Source organism: Pelobates fuscus, chromosome 2 (genome assembly GCF_036172605.1).
Source record: "Pelobates fuscus isolate aPelFus1 chromosome 2, aPelFus1.pri, whole genome shotgun sequence".
NCBI classification, from domain to species: Eukaryota; Metazoa; Chordata; class Amphibia; order Anura; family Pelobatidae; genus Pelobates; species Pelobates fuscus.
Window position 1 is genome coordinate 19567071 of NC_086318.1, and position 20230 is coordinate 19587300.

Here is a 20230-nt window from a genome sequence, read left to right on the forward strand (position 1 = left end):
AATTAAGACTTGGCCTGACTCTGCATAAAGAACCGCTCACTTACAACAGTGCCTGCTCACTGGGGCCGAAACGGATTTATCATTCCATGCACTCTGCAAGAAGAGAGTCTAACAGCTCGGCCATGGACTACTGGCACGGTCATAATAAAAACAGCAAGTCCATTCAGACTAGCTGCAGTGACTGAGTAATGAGCTATCGCACTTATTAAAGACTGACAGGGGAATTGCTCACTTTAGATTAGCATAGGAGGAACAACAGCCAACTATAATATTCTCAGTCTGTCTTCCACTATTGGAAGTTTATGAAAAGAACCTTGCCTTCTCTTGCTACAAGTATCTAGAACAGTAAGAACCAGGCCGAGACAGTTCTATCAGAGACTGCATGCATTACTGAATGGGTACGATCTGTAACGATGAACAAAGTCATGTTACGCAGCTGGAGAAAGTAACATGGGAATCATCAAACTTAAATCTTCCATTTCTTACTTTGTTCCTTGTGATTTTAGCTTATGGCTAATATTTATTTAGAATGAAATGCATCAGGTAATAGCCTATGTCCCCTATGTCTAATTACTGGTTATTATTATTATTATTATTATTGCCATTTATATAGCGCCAACAGATTCCGTAGCGCTTTACAATATTTTGAGAGGGGGGGATGTAACAATAAATAAGACAATTACAAGAAAACTTACAGGAATGATAGGTTGAAGAGGACCCTGCTCAAATGAGCTTACAGTCTATAGGAGGTGGGGTATTAGAAACATTAGGATAGGAAATATCAAGTAGGAGTGAAGCAGAGCTGGAGGAGAGAGCAAAGCACTATCCCATAGGAGAGCAAGCGACAGGTATGTAAGGGAGAGATTACTCTGGGAGGCCATACGCTTTCCTGAAGAGATGGGTTTTAAGGCCCTTCTTAAATGATTGAAGACTAGGGGAGAGTCTGATGGCAGTAGGCAAGTTATTCCATAGGAGAGGAGCCGCCCGTGAGAGGTCCTGCAAGCGTGAGTTGGCCGTACGGGTGCGAGCAGCGGTCAGGAGGTGGTCGCGGGCAGAGCGGAGGGTACGAGGAGGGGCATACCTCTGGATCAGTGAAGAGATATAAGAGGGGCTGGAATTGTTCAGTGCTTTAAATGTATGGGTTAGCACTTTGAATTGACTCCTATAGGATACAGGGAGCCAATGTAAGGACTGGCAGAGGGGCGAGGTGTGAGAGGACCGACTGGATAGGAAAATCAGTCTAGCTGCAGCATTCATTACAGACTGTAGCGGGGCAGTACGGCTTTTGGGGAGACCAATCAGGAGAGGGTTACAGTAATCCATGCGGGAAATTACTAGAGCATGGACAAGCTCCTTGGTAGCATCTTGCGTAAGAAAGGGGCGGATGCGGGCTATGTTTTTGAGTTGGAACCTACAGGACTTGGCAACAAACTGGATGTGAGACTCAAAGGTGAGACCAGAGTCAAGTATGACGCCAAGACAGCGCGCTTGTAGGGATGGACTTATGTGGATATCACTGACTTGAAGGGAGAGTGAGAGAGGAGGATCAGTATTAGGAGGAGGAAAGACAAGGAGTTCAGTTTTTGAGAGGTTAAGTTTGAGAAAGCGTGACGACATCCAGTCAGAGATGGAAGAGAGGCAAGCAGTGACACGTTGCAGGACGGCCGGGGAGAGGTCCGGTGAGGAGAGGTATATCTGAGTGTCATCAGCGTACAGGTGGTAGTTGAATCCAAAAGAGGCAATAATAATGGTTATAATAATAATAATGGTTGGTCCAATACATGTAAGGAAGATTTGGGGGGGGCTTTTGTTTTATCCTGTTTATTTATGTACCTTGTGGAATAACTTTTTCCTTTTGGATTCGAAGCACTTGCTTTTTCTGGCATTATTTTTATTTATTTTTTCTTTGCACTGAATAGTACCCCTGTGCTGCAGACATGATAAGTTCAAATTTACTGCAAAAAAATTATTATATCTATTCAAGATCCCTATTCTTCCATGCACGTGGGATGCCATCCTTTTCTATATGTTTATGAGAAAAACAATGACACGTGTAACATACATGGTTAGTCTAAGCAGCAGAATCACTTTGGCTTAATGAAGTGGCTCTGGTGGTTTTGTTGTACAGATAACGCCGACGACGTCTCACTGTTCTATTCTCTGCCATTCATTCTCTGCTATATTTATTCAGCCCTAGTCACAGCTCCCTTACTGCGAATCACAAAGCCTCCCTTCACACTTCCTGAAAACCTATTGTGCTTATTTGGTTTCTTATCTGTTTAAGCATTGCTCCACGCCCACATGACCACTTCTGCTTTTACAAGGGAGTATTATGTATGGTGACGGGGGCTAGCTGCACCCCCAGGCTTCCTAATGCTACCCCTGTGCAGGAAGGAAAGCCTGAATATATGATATATGAAAGCCTGATATCAGAAAGATGGTGATGGCAATGAATATCAAACATTATTTCATTTGACCTATTTCTTGTCTATCTTTGTTCCTTACCCACAGGTCTTTATTATTCACATAATTCAATAATTCGTAAGGAATAAAAACACATACATTACAAGTTTTATGATGTTCGTTTTAGCTAGCAGATGGAGCTAAAATGAAATCCATGTAGAACCCAATTGGACAGGTGGTATGACTGTTTGTGGTCTCACTGAGAGCTGCAGGTGGTATCAGCGGCCTGGTTCATAGCTTCTGGTGGTATGAACTGTTTTTGACCTGGTTAATAGCTGAGGTGGTATGAACTGTTTTTGGCCTGGTTAATAGCTGAGGTGGTATGAACTGTTTTTGGCCTGGTTAATAGCTGAGGTGGTATGAACTGTTTTTGGCCTGGTTAATAGCTGAGGTGGTATGAACTGTTTTTGGCCTGGTTAATAGCTGAGGTGGTATGAACTGTTTTTGGCCTGGTTAATAGCTGAGGTGGTCTGATTGTTTTTGACCTAGTTCATAGCTTCTGTTGGTATGATTGCTTTGGCCTGGGTCATAGTTTCTGGTGGTATGAACTGTTTTTGACCTGGTTAATAGCTGAGGTGGTATGAACTGTTTTTGGCCTGGTTAATAGCTGAGGTGGTATGAACTGTTTTTGGCCTGGTTAATAGCTGAGGTGGTATGAACTGTTTTTGGCCTGGTTAATAGCTGAGGTGGTATGAACTGTTTTTGGCCTGGTTAATAGCTGAGGTGGTATGAACTGTTTTTGGCCTGGTTAATAGCTGAGGTGGTATGAACTGTTTTTGACCTGGTTAATAGCTGAGGTGGTATGAACTGTTTTTGGCCTGGTTAATAGCTGAGGTGGTATGAACTGTTTTTGGCCTGGTTAATAGCTGAGGTGGTATGAACTGTTTTTGGCCTGGTTAATAGCTGAGGTGGTATGAACTGTTTTTGGCCTGGTTAATAGCTGAGGTGGTATGAACTGTTTTTGGCCTGGTTAATAGCTGAGGTGGTATGAACTGTTTTTGGCCTGGTTAATAGCTGAGGTGGTATGAACTGTTTTTGGCCTGGTTAATAGCTGAGGTGGTATGAACTGTTTTTGACCTGGTTAATAGCTGAGGTGGTATGAACTGTTTTTGGCCTGGTTAATAGCTGAGGTGGTATGAACTGTTTTTGGCCTGGTTAATAGCTGAGGTGGTATGAACTGTTTTTGGCCTGGTTAATAGCTGAGGTGGTATGAACTGTTTTTGGCCTGGTTAATAGCTGAGGTGGTATGAACTGTTTTTGGCCTGGTTAATAGCTGAGGTGGTCTGATTGTTTTTGACCTAGTTCATAGCTTCTGTTGGTATGATTGCTTTGGCCTGGGTCATAGTTTCTGGTGGTAAGATTGCTTTTGGCCTGGTTAATAGCTGATGTGGTATGATTGCTTTTACCTGTTTTATAGCTTCTGGTGGCAAGATTGTTTTTGGCCTGGTTAATAGCTGAGGTGGTATGATTACTTGGACCTGGTTCATAGTTTCTGGTGGTATGATTGCTTTGGCCTGGGTCATAGCATCTGGTGGTAATATTGTTTTTTGCCTGATTAATAGCTGAGCTGGTATGATTCCTTTGGCCTGGTTAATAGCTTCTGGTGGTCAGATTTTTTTGACCTGGTTAATAGTTGAGGTGGTATGAATATTTTTGGTTCGTACATAGTTATATGTTTTGTATGGCCCTTTATAAAATAAGCGTGATTTAGTCATGTACAAAAGGCAATTCATATTTATGAAAGTATAACAATTGTCATGGAAACGTATAGAGTAATCTCGCTGATTGCTATTAATAATTATGCCCATATTATTTCTCTCTATGCGTTCCTGTCAGCCTGGTATAGGGTAAGGTTCCTCTTTGAGGTGTGCAGGGTCTGGTCATGACCCACAATATAAGGCAATTACAATAAACAAGTGTGCCTTGTCCATATGATCTGAAAAAATGGGGAAAAAAAAATTTGAGGGCATTAAAGGAACACTCCAAACGCCATAATCTGGCTACAGTGGTTATGGTGCTAGGGGAGCCCCAATATCTACCAGTGACAGAAGTGAGGCTGAACAGGCACAGCTCCCTGCCTGCGCTACTTCCTATGAAGAGCCAGAAGTCCCTAATTTCCATTAGCTCTCCTGAGCTAGCTCAAAGGCTGAGGGCATCAGTCGACTAACTAGGCCCTGTACCACTGGATTGAAAGCTTCTTGGAAGTAGAGGAAGTGGGTTGCAGGTAATACAAAAATAAAATTACATAAAATGGAGGGGTGCCATGGCACACCTGACACCATAACCACTTTTCTGCACTGTATTGATTGTAGTACTTGGAGTGCTCCTTTGACAGTAGGAACATCTAGTTAGAAGGAGCTGTGAAATAAACCTTTTTAGGTGTCAATATGCGTTTCTATTTATATTCTCCGAGTCCCCATGTTCACTCACCGAGTTAGTACCCAGGATCTGCAGGTGTGGTTTCTCAGACTCCAGCAGCTTAGCCACCATCTTCAGGAAGCTCTCCACGAAGAGGTTAATGCTCTGACAGTGACAAGCCATCAGCAGCTGGTCCAGCGCTTCCATAGCAATGCAGACATAACTGGCAAAGAGAAAGCAAAGAGGGTTCTCAGGAAAACCTTTACCATACGGACAGCACACGTTGATTGGCAAACGCTAGAACTGACTTCAGAATTCATTTCAAGTGGACATCTCATTCAAACAGCATTTCGATGCCAAGTCCAGATTTACATTAAACTGCCCTTAAATAACGGATATGCTCAGAAAACGCTCCCATTAAAACCATCTAAGCTAAAACTGAGAAACATATACACGTGTGTCAATCTAATTTGTTATATAATCTCTGCTAACAGTAAGTGGGTACTGTCCCTGGGGCAAGCTTGTACCCTCAAGGCCAAGCATGAATAACCCACTGGGCAGATAGATAGCTATTGAAAGCCACTGTTTCAAGCTCAGGAGACCCTGTATTATTCGCACTGTGTGCATGTTGCACTCCAGAAACTGGGCCCATTTAAGATGTCTGATCTGACACAAATCTGATACAAAGAATCTTTACCACTAATCTTGGCTTCTTAATGATGTATTTCATTTTATTGATTTGTTTTCACATTTTAATGCCTGACTCATTAATCCCGTTGCCTGTAAAAATGTTCTCTGACCTCAAAAGCATATGAATTACGCTGTATCTCGTTATTACACACATTTTATAAAAACGATTATGGAATAAGTTGTGATAAAAAAATTGAGACTCTCTGTAATGAAATAAGTACCAAAATATTTATAAAAATAAATAAATAAATAAGCAGACCCTCTCCGATAAGTACTTAAAAAAATATTATATCAGAGGATCCAAATTTGCCTGTAATAGACTTAAGCAGCCCTTCCATAGAGCGAGGGGTTACATCACATTCTCTGTTCTAATCCATTCATTATTTAATTCCTTTGCAGTATTTCAATCCAGCCTAAGCAGTTTGTCCATTCAAATGTATGCCTATCTATTCCAACACGATCATTCAGCCAGGTTTCAATTAAAACCAGCGAACGCTGACATGTACATTTTAATGATATATGGTACCGGTTATACCAGGGCTGTAATAGATTTAGTCAATCATTTTGCTGATCACCACACTTTTTTACAGAGAAGATCAGATAAATAACCCATCACAATCATTCATCATTGTGATTGATGGACGATCATGGTGGTTGATTTCGGTGTTGGGCCTTGAATGAGCCATAGTTTGTTTATGAGGAGTACAATATTTAGATTAACTAAAGAATCACATGGAGACCTTTATGTATGTGTCAGTGAGATGTATGTCACAGGAAGAGGTGTTGGGGTGATTACAATCATTACTCTGTACCTGTACCAATACAACATGGAATTAGCTCAACGAGTAGGGTTTGATTTCTTAGACTTATTGAAACACCAATCTGATTAATGTAACAACTATTTAGCAGCTGATGTGGACCTCAGATGGTTCAATACTGTTTGAAAAACTTTCCTAATGATTTATCTACATAACTTAGCACATATTTTAAAGGTGACTTCTGAAGATAAATCATTTGGGAAGCTTATTAAAATGGGGCATTAATCTTAAGAGGCTTTTACTTTTTAAAGGTTTTCATATTGAAATGTGTTGATGGCCTGTCGAAGAAGGTAGGAAGATCTTTTTTTACAATCACGCACAAAGATATCCAGTCAGACATGTTCTAGGCCTTTGTTAAGAAGAATGGTGTATTTCGATGTATGGCTTACATAGAATATGGTTACTCAAGCTTGAAGGAACATTAGGAAAAGTATACAGGTCAACTTGGGAGCAACACTAATCTCTGAAATTGTCACGGTTACCAAAATAAGCCATATTTCTTTCCCATAAGCTATAAAGGTTAAGGCCTGTAGATACACTTCTTTAGGAACTTGGTGGCCATTCTCATGAGATGTTTCCAATGGAAAAATGGACTATGCAGTGATTTCAGCATGGTTTTAGTCCCAAGTCTTAAATCCAGCAAAGTTCAGCCAGTGATTAACAACCACCTCCGTCAATCCCATATGAGTAACATACCTCCCAACATGAGATATGAGATCAGGAAAGACCGGAAGGCTTGCCTGCGGGGGCCATCACTAGTGATGGAATAGAGGAGAGCACACCCACTGAAAAGGCTTTTTAGGCCAGCCACTAACCTACTTTGCAGAGAGCACTGCTCCTAGACCCATATACAGTGTGAGCTCATTTAATACCTGGGAACTAAATCAGCAGGACCAGACAGCAAAATTGGAACTGGTCCACAAAAATTGGGACTGTTGTGGGGCCCGGAATAGTAAATAAGTGATGTGATATCAGATAATTGAATTTTTTATCCACAAATAACTGTCATGAATATGCAGTATTACCAACTTGCTTCCTAAATAAGAACTCTAAATGTGTCTTCTCCTGATTAACCAAACTCATTCATTTATGACCTGGTAAAGTTCACATGTAGTCATTCATAGATAGAGTCCATGCTTACTGATTTTAAATGCTGCAAGCTATGCCATCTAGTCAAATGTTCAAAGCCACTACAGATCTTTCTCCTCAAAGCTCAAAAGTCCAGTTTATCTGAATGAATCCCTTGTTTAAACAGCACATAATCCCATTTGTATACTGAAGATATTGAGGATTATGAGATAGGATTCCAGGCATGGAGAGGGACTTTTTGGATTACCAAGGCAAGACTTCCATGGAGGCATTGTTCTACAGGAAGTCACCTTAGGGGTCTTCAGAGTAACAAAGCCGGTTCAGAGTAATAAAGCAGTCTTGGTTCATAGATTTTACTCCTGCAATATCTCTGCTCAATTCTTTGCCGTTTATAACTTAAATTACATTATTTCTGTAGTCCTAGCCACACCTTCCCTGGCTGTCAATCACACAACCTTTCTACTCACTTTTTAAAAATATACTTTTCCCCAACTTACATTCTGTATGAGCAACATGTTTACTTCAGAAGGACTAGTGTGTGTGGGTCTTATCTCCTTGCACAGAGCTGTTTATCAGCTAATCCCTATGTAGCATTGACCCTTGTCACCAGACGTACTACACAGATAGATCGAAGAAGGGCCTACAGGTATAGAACCCTTTATAGCACAACTGTATTGTATTGATTGGATTTAATATCATTTTCAAACTATCCAGTATATTATTATTTAGGTTTCTAATATATTTTTTACTACCATCTATTTTCATGTATGTTTTATAGATTCCAAATGTGTTTGGAATAATAATATGTATTTATCGTGTTTCCTGTGCCCACAATGCTTCTATATGAGCAGTATCTGATTGGTCACTGCCTAACACAAAGAAACAGGTGCTGGCCTAAAAGGGGGCAGTTCACCTTGGCTACTGGAAGCAAGTAAGGTAAGGTAGAAAGTTAGGCAGTTGGGAAAGGTATTCTGAATAGGTATTCTGCAATTGCACACATGCTTTGAAAATGACCGTTTTGTAACCAAGACATTTCCTTTAACGTTTCTGTTCCAATTAACAGTATTTATTTGTTTACCAATAATGTGTCAAAACGTGTACCTGTTGTTGGCCTTTCTACTTATTTTTATTGCCTGTGTTCCAATTAAACACAAGCTGATTCTAACAATATTTCAAAATTACCGTTCCACTAAGTGCTGTAATTGTATGCATTTCGAATCTGTCTTCCCCGTTAAATTCATAGACGCAATACAAGGGTTTAATATAGAACTCAATAATAAGCCCTCGAAACGAATATTCCACGGCCAATTTGAACAGTAATGCAAGGATATTTTTGTGTATGGTAAGGATACGAGATCCTGAACGTACCAGGAAATAAATGTTGAAAAAATAAAAATAAAATATATATATATAAATAAAAATGTACACTTTTAAAGGGAATTGCAGGAAAGGTGCTGCCCAGATAGGGAAAATAACTAAACAGTGAACTAAATAAAATAAAAAAAATAAAAACCATAAAAATCAGAAATTAAATTGAGATTAAGGTATAAACTAAAAATCACATATTGTACGAAAAGCTATTTATTACATTATACTCTGTTGCACTCACATTTTGAAAAAGGCACAAAAAAATATAGAAATAAGGCAGATAAAAGGCTTTGAGAGTTTCACAATTCCATTCACATTTTACTGTCAGTAATCGTCTTTGAGGTCCAGAATGTAAATATAATGGCTGTTTGTGAACATATACTAACCTATTACAGCCCTGAAGGAAGCCCTATAGTGGCCCAAGTCCCTCCCTCCCCACCTCCTTGACTGCTACAATGCAGTCACGCATGCTATAAAACATATAAAGGGGCAGGTATTGTAGCACATCTGTGAAATGAATAGATTGGTTAATGTTTTCTGATGAGTGATAGTTTTCAAGTGGAGGGGAAGATAAGGGAGGCATTAATGATAATGATCTAACATTAATATTGCATTTGCAAATGTCAAGATAGCTGTCATGGGCTCGATTTTCATAGCTATAAAGGGCTAACCATAGGACAAAATGACGTGACAAGGAGACTAACAAGGGATACCACTGGCACTGACGGCTGAAAGGGAAATAGATTACATTGCTGTAGCAATACCAACTTGGGTAGACGTGGGGAGGAAATGAGTAGAACTTGGAAAGGATTGGGAGATCAGTACGGTTTAAGTCTGCTGCCCACTGAGCAGAGTTTAGTGGGTGCAGGTAGTGGAGTGGGAGGAGATGAGACAGTTGGAGAGCAGGCACATAGCTGGGTAACATTGGGGCGAGGAAGCAAGGGGGGGGGGGGGGGGAGAGGAAAGGTTTAGCTAGTCCTGATCTTGTGCAGCTTACAGATTTGTCCATTTGAGTGAATATGTTGGGAGCATCAGCTCAGGAGTAGCTGTACTGCAGGAAGCTGTTCCTTCTAACAGCCGTGTGAACAGCCCCTCTAGTACCGGTGGGGTTGAGAGGGTAAGGAACGCTAGACAGGTGGTAGGGGACTCTATCATTAGGAGAGCAGATAGGGCAATCTGCTGCTCTGATCGCCTCAACCGGACAGTTTGCTGTATCCCGGTGCTCGGGTCTGGCATGTTGCCGACAGAGTGGAGGGATTATTGGGAGGGGCTGGGGATGACCCACCTGGCATAGTCCATATTGGTACCAATGACAAAGTCAGAGGAAAATGGAAGGTCCTAAAGTATGAGTTCAGGGATCTAGGAAGTAAGCGAAAGAAAAGGACCTCTAAGGTAATATTTTCAGAAATATTACCTGTGCCGCACGCTACAGCAGAAAGGCAGCGGGAGATTAGAGAGGTCAATGCGTGGCTGAAGTCTTGGTGCAGGAAAGAGGGTTTGGGGGTTTAAGAGCATTTGGCCGATTTTGCGCTTGGGTACAACCTGTATAGTCATGATGGATTGCACCTAAACAGAAGAGGGTCTGCTGTGCTGGAGGATAGGATGGCTAGAAGGTTGGAGGAGATTTTAAACTAGTAGTAGGGGAGGGTCAAAGCAATCAAGAAAATGGAGATAAGATAGGAAGGAGATGGGCTTTAGCTCAGTATAAAGGGGGTGGAGATGCCGGGAGGGGAAAGCTCAGAACAGAGGAGGTATGTAATATTGATAAAAATTCACAAAAAGTACAAATGACTCATGATAATATTAAATGTATGCTTACTGATGCAAGGAGCCTATATAACAAAATGGGGGAACTAGAGGCAATAGCATACACTAAATAATATGATATAATAGGCATAACAGAAACATGGTGGGATGAGACACATGACTGGGCAGTTAACTTAAATGGGTACACGTTATTTAGGAAGGATAGGAAAAACAAGAAGGGTGGTGAGGTATGTTTTGATGTCAAACATGAGTTAAAGCCAAATCTTAAGCAAGTGGATTGTGATGAGGAAAATGTGAAAGCTTTATGGGTAGATATTTGCTTGGGGCAAATGAAGGCAAATCAGTTATTGGTTGGGATATGTTATAAACCACCTAATGTAAATATTAACGAGGAAGAACAGCTGTTAGAGAAAATTGTGAAAACTGCAAATCGGGGTAACACGTTAATTATTGGAGATTTTAATTACCCAGACATAAATTGGGATAGATTGTCTTTTACTTCAGCAAGGGGAATCAGGTTTTTGAATGTGTTAAATGACACCTTCATGTCACAACTGGTACAAGCACCAAGTAAAAAGGACGCTTGTCTGGATCTCGTTATAACAACCAATGTTGATCTTTTGACCAACATTCAAGTAGGGGAGCATTTGGGAAATAGTGATCACAATATAGTAAAATTTTAAATAAACTCAAAAAAGCAAAAGCACGTGGGGTATACTAAAATGTATAATTTTTAAAAAGCCAATTTCAATAAGATTAGGGCAGCTCTACAACATATCGACGGGAATATACTCCTTAGTGAAAAAAAACACTGAGGATAAATGGAAACTCTAAAAACAAATATTAGAAAGGTACATTTCTCAGTATGTACCATTTGGTAATAAATATAAAAGAAACAAATTGAAACCAATGTGGCTTAGTAGAGAAGTAAAACAAGAGATTAAAAATAAGAAAACGGCATTTAAAGCATTTAAATTGGACAAATCAGAGGCATCTTATATAAGATATATAAGGAAGCCAATAATGCTTGCAAAAAGGCAATTGACTTGGCTAAACTAGAAAATGAGAAATTGATGGCCAAAGAATGCAAAACCAACCCCAAAAATGTTTTCAAGCACATCAATTCTAAAAGAAAAAAAAAATTAAAGTGTAGGTACACTGGAAACAGAGATGGGTCTGTTAGTTAATGAAGACCAGGAAAAGGCTGAAATGTTAAATAACTATTTTTCTTCAGTATATATTAAGAGGATCCTATGGCAAGAGATATGCAAATGATCGCTGCAAAAACTTGCAGATAACTTGTGATTGGATGACTCGAGACAAGGTGCTACGGCAGTTAAAGAAATTGTATGTAAAAAAAGCTCTGGGGTCTGACGGTATTCACCCAGGAGTATTTAAGGAGTTCCTTGGCTGTAAAGTATAGACCTGTGAGCTTAACTTCTGTGACTGGGAAAATATTTGAAGGGCTATTAAGGGATAATATTCAGGAATTCATTGGGAAGAACTGTGTTATTAGCAATAATCAGCATGGTTTTATGAAACATAGGTCATGTCAAATTAACCTAATTGCATTCTACGAAGAAGTAAATAGAAGTATATATCAGGGTGTTTCAGTGGATGTGATCTACTTGGATTTTGCCAAGGCATTTGATACGCTTCCTTACAAGAGGTTAGTCTTCAAACTAAAAGAAATTGGTCTAGAAGATGATAATTCTTGGGTAGAACATTGGCTTAAAGGAACACTATAGTCACCTAAATTACTTTAGCTAAATAAAGCAGTTTTAGTGTATAGATCATTCCCCTGCAATTTCACTGTCATTTAGGAGTTAAATCACTTTGTTTCTGTTTATGCAGCCCTAGCCACACCTCCCCTGGCTATGATTGACAGAGTCTGCATGAAAAAAAAAAATCTGGTTTCACTTTCAAACAGATGTAATTTACCTTAAATAATTGTATCTCAATCTCTAAACTGAACTTTAATCACATACAGGAGGCTCTTGCAGGGTCTAGCAAGCTATTAACATAGCAGGGGATAAGAAAATCTTAATTAAACAGAACTTGCAATAAAGAAAGCCTAAATAGGGCTCTCTTTACAGGAAGTGTTTATTGAAAGCTGTGCAAGTCACATGCAGGGAGGTGTGACTAGGGTTCATAAACAAAGGGATTTAACTCCTAAATGGCAGAGGATTGAGCAGTGAGGTTGCAGGGGCATACACCATGTTCTATACACCAAAACTGCTTCATTAAGCTAAAGTTGTTAAGGTGACTATAGTGTCACTTTAAGGGTAGAGTATAATGAGTTGTCATTAATGGTACATTTACAGGCTGGAAAAAAGTGGTAAGTGGTGTCCCTCAGGGTTTAGTTTTGGGACCGCGTCTATTTAACATATTTATAAATGTTCTTGAAATAGGCATTGAAAGCCAAGATTCAGTGTTTGCAGATGACACAAAAATAATATAGTAATAGTAATAAAATGTGATATTGCTTTGCTGCAGAGGGATTTGGATAGATTGGGGGACTGGGCACTAAAATGGCAGATTATATTTAATGCAGAGAAATGCAAAGTTATGCACTTCAGGGTCAAGAATGCACAAGCAACTTACACCCTAAATGGTAGTGAACTAGGGATAACCACACACGAGAAGGATTTGGGAATTGTTATAGGCAACAAATTAGGCAGCAATATGCAATGTCAATCAAGGCCAGTAAGGTTTTGTCATGTATAAGTAGGGGCATAAATACTCGAGATGAAAATATAACTTTGCCTCTTTATAAATCGCTGGTAAGACCACACCTTGAATATGCTGTGCAATTTTGTTCTAAAGAAGGATATTATGGCACTAGAAAAGGTGCAGCGACGGGCTACAAAATTGATAAAAGGAATGGAGCATTTCAGTTAAAAATTTAAATCTCTTTACTTGTAAAAACGGCGCCTCAGAGGGGATATGATAACAGATATATTTGGGGCCAGTACAAACCATTATCTGGAAATCTATTTATAAACAGGGCTATACATAGGACACGAGGTCACTCATTTAGGCTGGAAGAAAGGAGATTTCATCTAAGGCAAAGAAAAGGTTTTTTTACAGTAAGAGCATACAGATGTTTAAACAGCAATTGGATACATACTTGCAAAAACATAACATACAGGGATATCATGTCTAATTAGTGGGGTAATAGCTGCTTGATCCAAGGAGACATCTGACTGCTATTTTGGGGTCAAGAAGGAATTTTTTCCCTAGTTTGTTGCAAAATCTGAATTTTTTTGCCTTCTTTTGGATCAACAGGAAAAACAAATGTGAGGAAGGCTAAACTTGATGGACGCAGGTCTCTTTTCATGTAACTATGCAACTATGTAACAGGTAGGACACTGTGTGCTCCTAAAATGGTACACATTAATAAGACCTAGGAAAAGCTGCGTACAAAAGTGACACTACTATAAAACCTCTTGGAAAGTATTACATAGTGTGTATGCATGGAAGTAAATTTACAAAACCTGTCCTTTATGCAGTCAAGTGGTGAGCATAAATAGTGGATCATTCATCTGGCACAAAGACCATCACCTCTGGAAGTCCGAGTGTTATACAACAATGCATGTACAGCTAACACACAGTTAATCTGAGATTAAAGAAAACAAGTTGATGTGCAAGCGTACAATAGAATACATTTGAGAAACATTATATTGTAAAAAGCAAAATTGCAAAGGAAGTACACCTTCAGCATCAGCACCCAGGCAGGAGGAGGTCCGAATAAGAAATGAAAGGAGAGCGAGACTTTCTTTGGGAGTTAGAATTGCTCAGAGAATAAAGGATATGAAATAATTCAGTACTATAGAGCTGTCTTCTGGAAAATACAAGCTAGCTGCAATGCAGGAATTCTGCCAACTTCACATCAGCAGAAAACGAACACATGTCACCTTCCAGCCTTTAAAGGATCCATGGGGACATTTAGCCTTTGGCACTCCACCTGCTGTTGACGCTGACTCCTATAATGCCCTGCCAAGCATCAGAGGAGACCCAGTGCGCAGCAGCTGGAGAGCCAGAGGTTGAATATGACCTGCCTGGAGGTTGCCTACATCCGTCACTGTAATGCAATGTCAAAGAAGACAAATCACAGAGGACAATACCTGCACCAACAAGTCATCTTCTGGTCAACTTGCTGCGGTCCTCACGGACGGAGGATGGAATTAACCTTGCGACTGCAGCTGCAGATTTAGCAGAAGGCAAAGATACCCAGTGTTCTCAGATCAAGCCAAGAGGACGATGATAAAGCCACAAAAGGGATCAGCGTTTTATGTAGCATTTCGGCAAAGAACAGATGTGCAGCCGGTTCTGGGACGAATAAGCAGCAGAGTAATCCTGACCGGGTATTATCAGTGCAAATGGAGGATGAAAGTCATGGGAAACGTGTGCATTTATTACATTAAGAGCACGGAGGTCGAGCGCATAGTATGGACTATTTGTGAAACATTATATTTTATTAGCCATTTTCTTTCTGTCCCTGTTACAGTACATGTTGATGGTTTGGGTGGAGGGGTTAACTTGTCAAAACGTGATGGAATCCTGATACTATTTTAAAGATTATCAAAATAATCTGTTTTAGTGATTATGAAGCTATTAAAACAGATTTAGTACAAAAAAGGTTTTTGTTAAAGGGAATTAAAGGAACGTTTCAGAAAGCTCTGCATAGTACACATACAGACATATATTTCAGAGATTCTGTTATTTGACCCTATGGAATATATTTTTAAATTACACTTTACCCGAAAACCGGGGGATACCCTTTCCACGTGCACTTATTACTTCCTGCAGGGTCTATTAGTGGTTTCCTTTGCAAAATGTTTTTTACAAACAAGAGCGAGGTGGAATTGATTCCCCCAAAGTAACGTGACAGTTAGAGAGTAATAATATAATGCAGTGACAGTAAGATTTCCAAGCATAATCAATGCACTATTTTTCCTTAATTAGAAGGAATCAGAGCAGCCATATTTGTACTGAAGGCCAACATTTGTTAGTGTTCATGCGCAGTTATTGCTTTTACAGATTGTCGTGCCTTCTTTCCCAGCTCCACATATACATGGGGTACATTTATCTCTGTTAGCCCAACTAAACTTTCCTTCGTCTCAACACAGGTCTTCTCTTGGACAAACACATTTCTCTGCCTCATAGAATATATTATACAGAGCCTTTATGGCTGAATTCTAGGAACCAAGAACAAGGTGAACTCTGGGGAAACACCGCTTCTCTGCAATCTGCAATAGGATGTACAGACAATGTGCAACAGCATTGTGCAGATCCAGCAGCCTAACTTACTGAGTATGTGCATTAAGCAATATACACACTTTGTTCTATAATACTGTTGGCATATTTCTGATGCTGCATTCCCATAAATGTATATAGGATCTATACAAATAAAAAATAAATAACTGAAAATTCTGAAATTAAATAGGATTAAATCTTTTTCTAAATGCTTGTAATGAGCTATGGAAAACTTATATCCTTAAAAAAACAACGGTGATTTTGGTGCTTTCCAAGGGCTTTGATAGACATAAAACATATTTATTACACGGTTATACAGTGACCACTATACACCGCTAAAGCCGTCTGACTAAATACAAAACATTGTAAAACAAATTATCACGCTGCAATGTTTATAATAACATAAAGGTTGCAATAACTACAGATAATATTAACTGCAGGAAAATCAGCAGCAATGGGTGGATGGGAGGCAGGTAGCAAACCTTCTTGGACAATGATGTACCACCTCTTAGCAGACTGACTAAAGAAGCCCCACACCTGCCAGCATAAAGGGCAAGCCACAGGGCCCCCTCCTCGTGTCAGACCCTCAGTCACAGACCGTGGACCAGGCGGTTCAGTCTGTCGTTTTAATGACCGGTTCTGAGAAACTTGTTACACTTTGGAAACAGATTAGTGCGAACTGGCTGAATCCCACCACTGCTGGCAACCCCTAGGGTAAATGAAAGTCACTAAAGGGAATTCTTTAAGGGGACAGCGTTGTGCTGGGCCGTGCCCCGAGGCTTCCCAAGGAAGAGAGGCTGAACTCCTCTGGGGTAAAAGGTAACAACCCTTAGGTAGGCCAAAGAGAAAAATGTAATAAAGTCTTTCCTATAGGGATAGAACAGGAAAATAAAGACTAAAGGTTCGACGGATAGGGGGAGGATATTTATACGTTTTTCTTTCAATTAGGTCCCCTTCGAATTAGGGATAGGGGGTAGCTACAAATTGTTTCATGGATATGGCAAATAAATCTATATATTTTATTTGCTATCAAATATTCCAGAGGTCTGTTTAAACATAAGACAAGCAATAACCCTCCGCTATTTCTGTAAAGATTGAATTAATAATTAATTCAAATTGTATAGAATGATATCATCTGATTGTTGTCAGATATCCCGGGAGCGCAATCTGTGCAGATGGATGCTATTTGAACCTTTTTTAAGTGCAAGCAGTGCGTTTCAGGTCTCATATAAAAGTTTACTCCGGTTATATTGAAACTAAAACAACTCTTTATTAACGGCTTAGAACAGCAACGGTCACTTTTCTTTTGATTGGAATTTCGATTTTCCTAAAAGCGGTGATTTATTGAAGTGTTTGTACGGGTGAAGGATAAATGAAAGATACACCTGCTACTAATGCACCTCTGGGTAGCGAGCAGCTCCCTTCTTTCTTTTCAAATTATTTTTACTAACAAATATTCCATCAAAAAAACATAAGAAAACAATCTCAAAAAAAATATATAACAATTTGAACAACATTACGGGGGTGATGGAGGGGATTCCATCGTGACATATCAAAGATTTGTAAAATATAATACAGAGTATAACAATTTAGAAGCAGAAATGAGATCTCCCATCTTTTTGAGATGATCTACATGTAAGGAATTATGGTATCTTTAATTTGCATCATATGCCAGGACCAATTAGCATTTGAGAAATATAAAATAAAAACACTGTTCACTATTTGGTTTTATTTAGTGCTATCAGTTTCAAAGAGACTGTTCCTCTCTAATATTGATATTTTTAACATGTGGGAGGGGTAGCATTTAGTGGCAACTCCTGTTTCTTTTTTTTTTTTTTTTATCTATTTTTATAAATCATTCCTATAAATTCCTAAACAATTACAATACTCCACACAAGTACAGACCCTTCCTGCAACGGCATTGAGTTTCTCATAGAAATACTTTAAAGGGACACTATAGTCACCAAAACAACTTTAGCTTAATGAAGAGGTTTTAGTGTATAGATTGTGCCTCCCACAGTTTTCCTGCTCATTTCTCAATTCCTGCTTCTTCATTTAGGAGTTAAATCACTTTTGTTTCTGTTTATGCAGCCCTAGCCACACCTCCACTGGCTCTGACTGACACAGTAAGCATGAAAACAAATGACATAATTTTCAATCAGATGTAAACATGCTTCTGATTTGTATCTTCTGCTCTGTAAATTGAACATTAATCATACACAGGAGGCCCCTGAAAGGTCTAGAAAGCTATTAAGAGAGCAGGAGATAAGAAATCCCAAATTAAACACAATGTACAATAAAGGAAGTATAAACATTAGATGACTCTTTACAGGAACTGTTCAGAAAGGCTGTGTTCAGAAAGTCACATGCAGGAAGGTGTGGACAGGGCTGCATAAAAAACTGATTTAACTCCTAAATGGCAGATAATTGAGCAGTGAGACTACTGGGCCATGATCTATGCACTAAAACTGCTTCATTAAGCTAAAGTTGTTTGGTGACTATAGTGTCCCTTTAACAAATAATATGTTTGTTTTAAGTATCCACAATATGGAATTGAACGAGGCCTCGCATTTTGTATCAATGGGTGATTTTAATCCTGGTAAAATATTTTTGTCAAAAAAAGACATTATTACAGAATATTCTAGTAATAGAACAGAAATAAGATCAATTGATACCGTTTTTTCCCAATACATATAATGTATCCCTTGGATGTGAATCTATGATATCCCACAATCCTGTGTGAATTGTGACATTGCACACTGTGTGTGTACAAACAAGCACACCATTTTGCGCCCCCTGAAAACTCCTCTAAGTCACTTATAAATGTAATTTACAGACCTGGATATTTTACCCATTGCCAGTTAATTTTATACATATGTTTTCAGTAACCAAACAAGACAGGATAAATGCTCTCTCTCGACTCCTGCGGTACAAACTGTAGACGATCTAATAAAGCTGGTCATTCATTCATATCTATTTGCCGTTTCTCTGGGCCAGTATTTGCAGGCAAGGAATATATTATGAATGCAGTCAGGCTTTTCATAGCATGAAGGCACAAAATAGAACAAATGTCCTTTGAAGCCAAGTGGGTCTCTATCGAAGGAATGAGAAGAACGGAGCATGGGAAAATTACAAATGAGAAGCCGGGACTCACTGATCTTCAGCATGACGCAATGGAAGCTCTTTCAATGTGAAAATATATTATGCTAATTTCTGTTCGTACTGGGTAAAAGCAGAGTTCAGGAGATGTTATTAATGGGATGCAGGCTGCAATGGCTCTACGGTTTTAGGGCCAAAACGCAAAAGGTTTTAAATGTATAATCTCTAACACTACACTATATTTATTATGTCTTTACTAAAAAAAAACAAACAAAAAAAAAACTTATACATGACATGTATAATTAAATTATACCTGGCAACTGTCAGAAATTTGATGTGGCTTTAAGATTACCTTTGTTAAGCCAAGCTCTTTCCAGTGTGTGAGCTAACTACCTTCTGGTGGGACAGCGAAAGTCCTTCAACTGCAAACCTCACATCTTTAAAAGTCAATGCCACCCAGTCTGCCTCGGGCAATTCTCTTTTTTTTCCCTAGAGATTTTGGGGGATCTTCTATTGACCTATATATTGTAAGTTCCATTTTGCCAGTAGATGGTGGCATGAGAAGATATTTTTTTTAGATAAGTGTATTTTATTTCCCCCCTTTTCCTGGGCCAACACACAGTGGACATGGTCTACAATGGGCCTCCTGGAAACTTTTCATGTTTGGTAGGTGAAATACATTTTATCTGGAACTGGTTTTGTCTTTGCCGGGTGTGGATGGTACCACTATTTTGGAAAAGCAATTCTCCTTCTATGCTGAATCCATCTCTATTATGGGTAGAGCTGTTCCTTACGGATTAAGACTGCCCCCTCCTTCCCCAAGAAGAATGAAGGGAGTATTGGTTCACATGTACTTCTACTGTAGAAAGTTGACAACTGAATGAGATAAGCCCTTAAAAAGTTAAGGGTGCACCTTAATTCGCAGAGCCACTTTCTAGTCTGAACAGAGCTCACTACAGAAGCTGTAAAGCAGATGCATACGCAGCAAATGCAGGCGGTTCAAATGTGAGTATTTTTATTTTTTGGTTTTGCTTATATTTTTAATACATCTTTTAAGAAGAACTCCAACCTGGAGTGTCCCTTTAAAACTCAGCCAAGAATAATAAAAGCATACTGCCCTTTTAGCTTCCAAATCTCTACAAACATGCACTCCGACTTTCCATGTCCCATTTTTTCCTGTTCTCTAAAGGAAAAGCCACAGTCTACTGAATTCACCTCTTAATAAACTGAGACACAAATCCTGTTATTTGCATGTTCATATTGATTATAAATGTATGTAGCTTCATGTGAGAAAGCCGTAAAAGGTTTAGGATTATTTA

At 39.3% G+C, this 20230-nt stretch overlaps 1 protein-coding gene across 3 annotated transcripts in view; it reads right to left on the reverse strand.

Annotated features, from left to right (window-relative positions):
• EFR3B (EFR3 homolog B) overlaps positions 1 to 20230 on the reverse strand; it is a 188302-nt gene that overhangs the window by 61767 nt on the left and 106305 nt on the right. For 2 of the 3 annotated variants that reach the window (XM_063441984.1, XM_063441983.1), the window contains exon 4: positions 4894 to 5044. In XM_063441984.1, the coding sequence (XP_063298054.1) occupies positions 4894 to 5044 (151 nt within the window). Of the gene's footprint in view, positions 1 to 4893; positions 5045 to 14680; positions 14818 to 20230 lie in introns of those variants that run through there. The other variant, XM_063441985.1, reaches the window with a different exon arrangement.